The following is a 12,256-nucleotide window of genomic DNA, read 5'->3' on the forward strand; positions in this document are numbered from 1 at the left end:
TAAACTAAATCATGATTTGTTTCATTTTGCAATAGTTCATGTTAACACATGTTTATATTGGGAGTTGAATCTGAATGAATCACTGACATACAGTAACAATAATTACATACTGCATTGAAGTGCATTCTGTTGAAGCAAACAAACACTGACCATGAAAATCATGTTATACTATTGTTTTTATCATTATGTTCGCAAAACTTTGTTGCAATGCTTCAATTAAACATTCCACATTAAGGCTCAATATCATTTTATTTATCTGTAAACGATTGTCACACAGCCATACACAATGTGGAAGGTGAGCCTGAAAGTATGATGTAACAGCGACTAAGAAGATGATGTCGCACATCAATAGAGAGCTATTATGAATTTATGATGTACGCACTTGGGCAGAAACCTTCCAGTCAATATATCACAAAAAGGGAAAGCAATATCTCTTAAATTATTGCAATATATGGCAAAATGAAAATCAGGGCAATATCCAGCCCTAGTGTCAATAGGTTCAACATGTCTAAAATGTTTTTGTTTGATGTGGGTAAAATGTTGGTGAAAGGTTTATTGTAATGTAATAACACTTCCTGTTAAAGCTCTGACAGGTTCCTTTTTGTTTGCTTGCTAGCAGACGACATTTTCAGTGATCCTCAGTATGGATGATTTAGAGAAAGGGAAGTTGATTTTAGAGTATTATAACAAGGACATCTGATCAGCTAAAGTGGTTTCAAGTAGAACAAGCATCCCTTTGTCCACTGTTTATTGTGTTCTGAAAAATATTGCAAATGGATATAGCACTGAGCACCAGGGAAGCCTAGGTAGGCCCAGGTAGGCCCAGAAAATTGACTGTCGGTGACAGGAGGCGGCTTGGTATTCTTGATTCTAAAAACAAACGAAGGAGTCTATTTGCAGTCCGAAATTTAACGTGTGGGGTGGCATTTCTGTGCAGGACAGTGACCAAAAACATCGGTCAAAGCATTTGCAGGCCTGGTTTCGGACCAAAAATTCGGACATTATTAGATTGGCTAAGCATGGGCCTTGACCTAAATCCAATAGAAAATATTTGGGGACTTATGAAGGAAAGTGTCAATAAGAAAAATCTGACAAATATTGCTGAAATGAAAGAAGAGGTGGTCCGATTTTGGGACAGCATGGACCACGACTTTCTAACTTCTTTGATCACTAGTATGCCCCGCTGCATTGAAGCCTGCATTGCTGCCCATGGTGACTTGACAAAATACTAACTGTTCAGCTGTCTTTGAATCTGGAGTTATGTTCTGTTAATATTCACATTTAATACGTGCGTAATGAGTGAAAAAATAAAATAAAACAATTTACTATCTTAAATTCTCAATAATTTCTGGTTGTACTGTATCATCAACATTGGGTAAGGAATACGAGTGAGCGAGTGAGTGAGTTTGGGTTTACACCGCTTTTAGCAATATTCAGGCAACATTTTATTTGTTATCCAGAAATGGGCTTCAGACATTGTACTCATATGGGGAATCAAACCAGGGTCTTTGGCATGACGAGTGAACGCTTTAACCACTAGGCTAACCACACCGCCCCTAAGCAATATGATTATTGGGTAAGCAATACAATAGCAAGTCAACTATGTATATTCATTATATTCAGTGAAACAATGAGAAAAAACAATATATATTATTTGACATGTTTTGACCATGTTGACACTGTTAATTTATCACGATAGTGAATAGTGACAACATTTCTGTCAAATTGAATATGTAAGCGTGTCATCTGTTATCTTGCCTGGCTTGGATATCTTCCATTTTGCATCCCTGCCTTTTGATAAATAACACCCTAATTCAAATAAAAACACATGTTTAAAACAAATTTTCATACCGACAGACATATAGAGATGTACTGTTAGAGATACAGTCTTTCAGAAATCAGCAGGGTCCCGATCAACAAAGTGTTCGTAGCACTGTCATTCATAAGCCTATAATAAACTATAGAGTTATGATAGGTTACTGTTACTGAATGCTTTGTGGATCAGGACCCTCAACTGTACTAGAGGTGGGGGTTTACTCCCAAAAGTTAGACATCCCAAAAGTCAGGCGTCCCAAAAGTCAGTCATTTAATTAACGAAGGTAACAGTGTAGTGAACCTCAGTGAAACCAACCATAACCTTTGTTGTTTTAACGCGTGTAACTTTTGGGACGTCTAACTTTTGGGAGGTCACCGAGGTGGGGACAGAGTTCAGACAGTTAACTGCCATTATGTTTTCTTTGATTGGCATTTCTTCTTTGATTGGTCTTCTAGAAGTTAGGTAGATGAAGAATGAGGACTATTTTTATTGATATACAACTTCTTTATTCTGTGTAGACAAAGTTTCAACATAGATTCTTATGTTGTCAAGCAAGTGGTCGTGAGAAGTAATGCCATGATGTTGTTAACGTATGTGTACGTATGGGTGGCTGGAGTATAGGAGAAAAGGAGAGTAGCTTTGCATGAGAGGCATGCGCATGCGCAAGGTGCGTCAGTGTGGTCAGTGAGGAACCATGTGCCGGCCGGCGTGGTTGTGTTGGTGTTCACTCAAGCGGGAGGTATAAAGTACATGTCCTGGCAACTTCGCCAGGGTGTTTTATTACCACGAGTCATATTTATCAGATGTTGCTGGAATATTGCTAAAAGTGCTGTAAAACTCACTCACTCAGACAGATGGACAGATAGTTAGAGACGGAGATGTACTTGTTGACCTATGAGCAGTCTATTACACAGCTAGAATGTGGTGCTCCTAAATACCAGATATGGACTGAAGTATAGGTGATGTAATTACTTCCCTGTTAAACTGCTCAGAGACAATGTGCACTAGTCAGTGTTCGTTGCCCACTGTGTAAACAGACTATAAGCGTCCCATCCATGCGAACATTAATGTGTCATTTTGCCCATGCTTGTTGTAAGAGGTGACTAATGGGATTGGATGGTCAAGCTCGCTGACTTCGGTGACACATGTCATTGTATCTCAGTTGAGTAGATCGATGCCCATGCTGTCTGGTCTAGACCCGATTATTCTGCTGCCATATTGTTTAAGCACTATCAAGTGCTTCTCATAGTATGCAGAGCTCCGTGTTCTCGTGTACAAGAGATGGTAGCCCGGGGTTCAATTTTTTTTAAAAAGCCACTTGCCACAGGGCAAGTGACTTTAAGAAAGTAACTTGTCCTGACTAATTTTCCACTTGATTTTATGACATAATCATGATGATGTAATTATTAAAGAATCAATCAACATGTTATTTGATGTTAATGTCTACTGGACTTTTTATTGAAAAGTGATAAATAGCAAAGAAAGACAACTCTACTTTATTATCATTGCGAAATTTAATAGCTACATTTTGAGCAGATATGAAATTAAATCCAAGTCTATTTGCAGTTTGAAACCACAAGTGAAATTATCTAGTAGCTCACGGACAAGTAAGATACCATTATTTGATTGCCCGAAATGAAAACTGACTTGTCCCGGGCATCGGGCAATGGGATTTTTGAACCCCTGTAGCCATGTCTTTGAATAGTGTAGGAAGAGATGGCATGCTTTTGGCTTACTATCTGTCTTTTATCCTGTATTCATACAAGATCTTCCCCAGTGAAGATCTAGGTTAGAACTGGCCTTCAGCAACCCATACTTGAAATAAGAAGCGATTTAACAAGATAGCGGGTGAGTGAGTTAGTGAGTATGGGTTTTACAACACTTTTAGCAATATCCCAGCAATTTCACGGCGGGGACTCCAGAAATAGGCTTCACACATTCTACCCATGTGGGGAATTGAACCCACATCATCGGGGTGATGATCAAATGCTTCAGCCATGAGTCTACCCCACAACCCCTGGTGATCATTAGTGTTGGGAATCGGAACCCAAATCGACTATCGATTATCGGAGGACTTGTGGTGAACGATTATCGATTATAATCGAAATATATAAATTTTTAATGTAATCACCAATTTTAAGCTTTTTCCCCAAGGCAATTTCTAATTAATTTTTTTTTTTAATAAGTAATACTGTCATGCAATGAAATGCACGCATGCAAGAAGGACACTGGAATTGTAATAAACAATAAAAGAGGTTAAGTTTTACAATGCTTACTGTCATCTTTTCATTGCTTGATTATTTTATTCTATATCATTAAAGACCCGTGAAGATCCAGGGTAGAATAGGTCTTCAGCAACCCATGCTTGCCACAAAAAGCGACTATGCTTGTCGTAAAAGGCGACTAACGGGATCGGGTGGTCAGGCTCGCTGACTTGGTTGACACATGTCATCGGTTCCCAATTGCGCAGATCAATGCTCATGCTGTTGATCACTGGATTGTCTGGTCCAGACTCGATTATTTACAGACCTCCGCCATATAGCTGGAATATTGCTGAGTGTGGCGTAAAACTAAACTCACTCACTCACTCTATATCATTAAATATATATACCATCATTCATGAGTATCTTGAGTCTATGAATACAATGCGCATAGCTTTGCACTGATGATCGCGTGTTTGTTCGTGAATGTTCGTCAATTTTAATGGTTAGTTTACTTCATTCAGGTGTGTTATACTAAAACAACAAAATTCCCATTAATAGAAAATATGTTTTTTTACAATCGATAATTATTTTTAATCCTTCTTTCGATCGATTTTCGATTATTTTCGATAATCGGAACACCACTAGTGATGACTCGTCCTGTCTAAGACCCGGTTTCATTAGGAAGTTGTCCATCACACCTTGCCAATATATCTGCATCTAGCTGATGAGATTATTGGTTGAAAGAAGTGATGGTTGCCCAACTTGTGCATGTGCAGCTGTGTTGATGCAAACTCTTAAATAGATAGATCTGAATTGATCTTCAGCAACCCATGCTTGTCATAAGAGGTGACTAATGTGATCGGGTGGTCAGGCTTGCTGACTTGGTTGACACGTCATCATATCCCAAACTCACAGATTGATGCTCATGCTGTTGCTCATTGGATTGTCTCATCCAGACCGCCACATACAGCTGAGATATTGCTGAGTGCACCGTTAAACAACAAACAAACGCAAAAAAATCTGAAATAAGTTGGTAATTAAGAGGACCCCTTTGGAAAATCGAATGATTTTATAGTGTGATGATTGGTGACTACAGGCCAATGAGTAATTTATGGCTGTGTTGTAATGAGGAAAGTAGTCATAGAACTAGTCATTATTTCTATAATCACTGCTTTATATTGCCTTTGAATTTGTACTGCCAGTCTATTATGTTATGATACTGTAATACCTTTTTATTGGTCTGTGGTCAGTTGAAAATTTGGTTTAAGTTTAGAATACAATACAATTGTTATTTACCACATTGCTTAGTTTGTTGGTTTCACACTGATTTCCGGTTAACTTTCAGTTTCAACTTAGCAATCAACGCTTAATTACACATATTTTCCAAATATTTCAATCAAGATGCTGAAGTAATTAAAAGCATTTCGCAACATGAGACCCATTTTAATAGAATCATCTATTTTGGCTGGCGTCATTGTAGTGCAAGAATCGATCCTCAAATTTCAGCCTAGTATGGCAAGGCTGGAAACTGGTATTAATCTGTCTGATAACTCCCTTCCTTCAAGAAGACTGTCAGACAATATTCAAGCAGTTTGATAATGGATGAGGGTTAATATTTTCATTGAACAGTTGCCATCATCAGTTAAAAAGAAAAATCAACTAAGCAAAGAAATCACTAACTATGATGCTAATATATTCCTAGGAAATAAATATCACATTAAAATATTCCCATAAAGAGATATTAGACAATAAGGAAGTCCTGATATGACTGACCAAGCGTTTCACATCGCTGCTTTCATTTTCCTGTAATGCATCATATAGTGACTCTATTAACGGATCTGGTTGAGATGAGTATAGCAGTTGGCCGGGACAAGGTGGGCGGCCTTTATTCAGTGTTAGTCAACACTGATCCTTGAACACAGGCATATTATATCGTGGGCTTGTGAAGTTGTCAGACTGGAATATCACTCTAGCTATTACCTGAAGTCCTTTTACATCTGGTGAATTTGGCTGTTTAAAGATGGTTGGGAGTACTGCAAGAAGAAGGTGAATTGTCTTTTGTTTATGAATGCTTTGTTTTATGTTTTTGGTGATGAGATACTGTGAGGATATGAGATACTGATGAAGTTTAATATATACTGGACAAAATAAGTTAGGGATATTTGTATTTTTATGATTGATATTTTATCAGTGCGTCAATGAATAAATAGATCATTGTTCAGAATTTCAAAATTTACATATATCCCTAACTATTTTTGTCCAGTATATAAAATTGATATCTGGAAAGAAATGACATATGTTGACAGTTTGTGCTGGAACAGCGGGGATTTTCAGTCATCTTCATTGAGACTGGTTTTACTTAAATGGTTACCAGCACAAACAGTCAGTGATGGCTCAGTGGGTTAGACTGCTGTCTTTGTGTGCTTGTAATATCGTGCCTCACACTGAGAGTGTGGGTTTGAATCCTGGATATGACTCAACCTAAAAGAAAAGCTAGAATCCGTACTTTACTGAGAAAGTGTAGTCCATAAAACATAAAAACATTTGATCTCTTCCTAAAACCCCATGAAGATCCGTGTTAGAATTGCTCTTCAGCAACCCATATTTGTCGTAAGAGGCGACTAACGGGATAAGGTGGAAATGTTCAGCCACAATAGTTTATATGAACCCCATGTCAAGACAGAATTATCCGTGAAGTTCCTTCCACCAGAATATGAACACGATATACATTTTATCCTGGATGTTATCTTGATAAATATTATATTACAATATTTAAATATGGAATTCAGGATGTCATTTAGAAAATGTCAGTGTGAACCTCCATTTTTGACATGTAAAGCATACTAAACATGGATATATACAATTTGCCAGTTTATACAGGATTGGGCATAATGTAAGTTATCCCACCATTATGTATACAATATTAAACTAACTCATTTTGTGACTACAACCTTCTAGAGCCTAACAGGCAGTTATCTGGGGCAATAATTTTCTGTGCAATTCATTGTTAGCCCTATGAGCATACCTGTTGTAGAGTTTAGCGCTATGTAAATGGACACATTATTATTATTATGTTTTACAGATTAAAAATAGTATGCAGCAGAGAGGGTGGTAATAATAATAATATTATTATTATATGTTTTCAGCATTACGCTGTCACTACCTTTGTAAATATGAATTTCCAAATCACAGAATAGGTTCAAGGGTGCCTGCTTCTGTAGCGTAATCATTCCTTTGTTGTCTATTTACACAAGTTTTCCACTACACCTTTACTCTGGCAATATATCCTAACATCTGAGGGCTTTACCACATACAACTTTACTGTTCAGGCATTTTGTATACTGCTGATGTGGCGGACATCTTGCAATGACATGCGAGGGGAGCATTCATTAATCTTGTGTGGGGAGCATTCATTAATTTCTCTGACATCTTCATTCGGGATGAAACTGTTTCCATGGGGAACTAATTATTAATGACAAATACATATTACACATACTACACAGAGCTGTATCTACACTGCATGCTATGTCATATATGTCTTGTTTTCTGTTTGTGTTAATGGGTATATTTAAAAAATTCAAACTACTTTAACTAAATTTGGTTTACTAGCTGAGCCCTATGAATTGAATGTAATCTGAGTTTAATGCAATTATATTCTTATCAGTAAGGCACTTCAGAGTAGTGTGCAGTGTGGACAAGCTAAATCACTTCATCAATACAGACTGCTCGGTAGTTAAGTGGATAAGGTGTTTGCTTGTCCCACCAAAGACCTGGCTTCCATTGGTACTATGTGTGAAGCCTACTTTTGGTGTCTGTTTTGACATAGCAGGAGTATTGCTAAAATGGATGTAAACTTACTTTCGTACTCAATAGATCAGTATGTCTACCTGGTCAATCAAACAAAGCCAACCTTACTTGTTTCAATGTAAATACATGTATAATTATTTGGAATATGGCCTCAGTGAGTTACAGCACTTTTTTACTTCATGTCTATTGCATTAATATGATGCTTCCACATAAACCCCAAGTCCACTGATCTGAAGGAAATATGTTGAGGTATCAATTTTAGACTAACAATGGATGAATATAAGACAGTAGCAAAGTGAATGATAGTGCTGACACCATCAGATGACTCTGTGTTGAATGATATATCAATTTAATAGTGTTTGAGGTTTGTCTTAAATGATATATCAAGTTAAAAGTTGTTGAGATTTGTGTTAAATGATATATCAGTTTTAACATGTCACTGTTTCTCAGATCTATTTATTTGCACAGATCGATACTCATGCTGTTGATCACTGGATTGTCTGGTCCAGACTCGATTATTTACAGACCGCCATATAGCTGGAATATTGCTGAGTGCGACGTAAAACTAAACTCACTCACTCACTCAGATCTATTTGTCATGTAACATATACAAGAATGTTTCAGATACATACTTGAAAACAAATTTAGAAGAAAGTTTTTACTACTTTTACAAGTCAAAATATCTGCAACTCTGATTGATCCTTTAATGGCTTTATTATTAAAAAAACAGCTAGATCAAACAGTAAAAAATATTCAAAATTTTGTAAAGTTTCGCCATATGTTATTTTGAGACAACTCTGTGACATTTCTTTGTAAGGCATGCTCATATTTATCACTTGCTTGATAATGGTGTTAGAACCTACACCAAAACATCGCACTCACTTTTCGATAACGGTGTTAGAAGCATCGCACCGTCTCCGTAGAGAAGCAATCGGTGTGGTGTAGTGGTTAGAGCGTCTGCCCGGAGAGCGGAAGGTCGCGGGTTCGATCGCCGACCGCGTCATACCAAAAGACGTTAAAATATGGTACTTGTTGGTCCCTGCCTGGCGTTCGGCATTAATGGGTACAACAAGGACTGGTCGGCTCGGAGTCAGTATAATGTGTCTGAGTGGGGTATTCATGCTTCACTGCGGCATGGTATCACAGTGGGCTAGCACTATAAAACCAGCTTAAGTCTGGGCTAGTACAAGCAGCCGCACCTACACATACACATGCATGCACGTCGTCATATGAGTGAAATATTCTCAAGCACGACTTAAACCCAATTTCACCTCACCTCACCTCGATAGAGAAGCTGACTATACATAGAACTTGGTTTTCCTTCAACTCTGTGTGATGTGTATGTGTATGTTTATGTTCCAGTGCCAACCGCCAGTCCGGAGCACTCTATCAGGGCATCACTATGGCTCGGGAAATGGGTCTGCCGGAGAACCAAATACGAGCTGCCAGAGTTCAGAACATTCCCGATGAAATCAAAGCCTTACCCTACTTCTATGCAAAATTTGGTGACAGCAAAATTGTAAGTAAATTATACAAATGAACATGGTATTAATATTAATTAATAATTAATTGATCATATATATTTTACTGTAAAATCGTAATGTTGCTGAATATTAATTGGTCATGTAGATAAACATAGTATTCATTAAAATTATGCCAATTTGGTGTCAAAGTTAGAACAAGCAACAAATTCTTTCATTTTGTAGAAATTGATGAAGTGACTAATTTGTCAGTTGCAACATCCTGTTGAAATGTGGTTAGCCCTTTAGAATGCTGGTCAATACAGGTTATAGAAATATGAAAACAGGAAATAAAGGCAGGAAGATTCAAGATGAGTAACTGAAGACTAAGCTTTATCTAGAGTTGGATAAATATTTTGATCTTTTTAACATCTTTGCCAAAATACGACATGTTCCCCTTTGATGCTAATCATGTCCTTGAAAATCTGGGATTTGAACTTGTGATCATCTCATCTTGATATGACTCGGAGACGTGTTGTGGCCACTTATACTACTGTGCCAACAATGCTTAGATGGAATTGATTACATAACTGTGCTGTGCGTTTTGTTGTGTGTTGGAGGTATTTGATGGGCTACATATATCTGTTCAGTATTTTGTGTGAATTCTGAAAACAATATTTTCAAATTTTTAGGCAACAAGATATGTGGAGCAACATGCGCAGGGCCTGGGTACTACTTGCTGCGTCTTAGCTCCAAGGGAGATAACTATTTGTCTCTTTCAGTCAGGTAAGGTGATTCTTGTTATTTCTCAAATACATCTCAGACATTCATTAAGAACATTTTATTTCTTCACCAGTAATGGGCTTCACACATTGTACCCATGCTGGGAATCAAATCCGGGCCTTTTGTGCGATGAACGAATACTTTAACTGCAAGGATACGCCACCATTCCATGAAATTAGAGGAAGATAGTTTCATCATCTTTTGCATTCAGTGGAAAATGTGCAGCGGATATAATTGCATCCATTATATATTTAATGATTTATTTAATGTTATACTTTGTAACCTATAAAACACTGCCTCTATATTTAGTTTTGACATATTTTTTTGCACTAACTTTTGAAATTTCTATTTTTTCAGCATTGCAAATTCTTCTGTACGGCATGTAAATGTAGTCATTGAGAGACGACCAGCTTTGAAGTACTTCATTGTGGAACAGGTGAAGTTCAACAGCTTCCATGAACTCTGCACTTACTACCATACCCACCGAATCTGTAATCTGGAGCAGATCGAGAACGTCAAACTCTTACACCCAATAAACCAAGGGGCAGACTCAAAGGAAGACTATGCACTACCATCGTCACCTGTAAATGGAGCAGGAGTACCCATTCCTCTCAGAAAGGGTTCTGACACAAGCCTGCCCAAAACACCTAGCTCGGGTCAGTTGACAGCGAGGTTTGACTATGTAGAGGAACTTCCTCCAATTCCCGTGTCAAGCGGTCGGCCACGGAAAGACAGCAACCCTTCGCGACCTCTACCAAAGACACCAAAGTCGAGTAGTGAGACACGCCCCCCTTGTCCACCTCCTCCAGGATATGAAGGCAACTCGGATCTGTACTACTTCCCGCCCGAGGGATGTGAGCAAAAATAGGATCGATGAACTTCGACAGATTTTAAAAGATTCTGAAATGTGTGATTGTGGTGTGAACTTAAGTGACTCTGAACTCCCTCAGGGCTGGACCTTACATAAGAGTCACGACGCGGCATCATATGGTTGCCTCTTCTACCAAAGTAACCAAGGAGACACAACTTGGAACCTTCCTCTACACATTGTGCCAGAAATCACTCCCAAGATGAAGAAAATCATCATTGATTTGAGTCATCAGAGCGGGAAGACACCCCCAGCAGTGTTATTCCCGCCATATCAAGAACAGATGAGGGGGCGAACAGATGGTGGCCAGCGGAATGGGGTGGGCACTATGTTTGGACCGGGAGGAGGGGCAAGGAAGCGGGGTGATGAAGGTTGATCTTGGTTGCCTTTCTGTTACTCTTTGTTTTAGCATCCTGACATTTTTAGAAATCCACACAAGGATGTTGTTTCTCTTGAGTTAGTCGTCTTCCATAGCGTTGAATGTTGGCTGAGAAGATTCGGTGGTGACAGTGCTTTTGACAAGTTTGACCATACCACATCACCGTAGTGTTGAAAACTGTCAAATGACTTACTTAAAGGGGGACTATACTCCACATTCTGGTGACAATGTCCAATACAGATCTAGATCTCTTTAAGCCAAGATGTTATCTGTGTAATATAGGAAATCATTTGTTTCTATATCGATACACACCTTGAAGATTGAGTTAGGAGAGACATAAACATGATAAAATCAGATTTGATTTGAATCAATTTGACTAGGACTTTGAATAGTGTGGAAACAAGCTCTTACTGAAGTATGGGGAGATGAGGAAACCTAGATTTGAAAGCACTGCCTTGGCACACCAAGGACCTGGTTTTGGTTCCCCATGTGGGTAGAAAATGTGATACCGATTTCTGATGTTCCCTTTCGCCCTGTGATATGGCTGGAAGTGTCGTACATTGTCGTACATTGGTAAGACAACAAAACTTACAACATCAGAGGCTTCAATGAAAGGTTGTTATACTCTGATTGAATGATTGTATCGAAGAAAGGAATATAGAAGATTATCAACTCCAGTCCAGATGAGACAAAACAGGACTTGAAAACATGACTTAAGAATACTGTATGACTGGATGACTGTTTCTGCAATGAATACTGTTTGTTATACTTTATATACATTGAACTGAGAAATACACTGTGCACCATTTTAGACCAACCTCTTGAAGGATGTCTTCAGGAATCCACTGAGCTTTAGCCATTCTTGTGGTGAAAAATCAACATTATTAACACTTTATCAACATCTTTGAATCTGTAACCTAATACAAAAATGGTATGTTG

At 38.2% G+C, this 12,256-nt stretch overlaps 1 protein-coding gene across 1 annotated transcript; it reads left to right on the top strand.

Moving 5' to 3' along the window:
* The first annotated feature begins 8,096 nt into the window (after window positions 1-8,096).
* On the top strand, window positions 8,097-11,965 carry LOC124272552. The gene is given in 5 exon segments (XM_046707762.1): window positions 8,097-8,122; window positions 9,190-9,350; window positions 9,980-10,073; window positions 10,428-10,908; window positions 10,910-11,965. Coding segments are annotated over 5 exon segments (1,167 nt in total). The 3' UTR covers window positions 11,315-11,965.
* The last annotated feature ends 291 nt before the right edge of the window (window positions 11,966-12,256 follow it).

Source organism: Haliotis rubra, unplaced genomic scaffold, assembly GCF_003918875.1.
Source record: "Haliotis rubra isolate DU_JTF1 unplaced genomic scaffold, ASM391887v1 Scf170, whole genome shotgun sequence".
Taxonomy (NCBI): Eukaryota; Metazoa; Mollusca; class Gastropoda; order Lepetellida; family Haliotidae; genus Haliotis; species Haliotis rubra.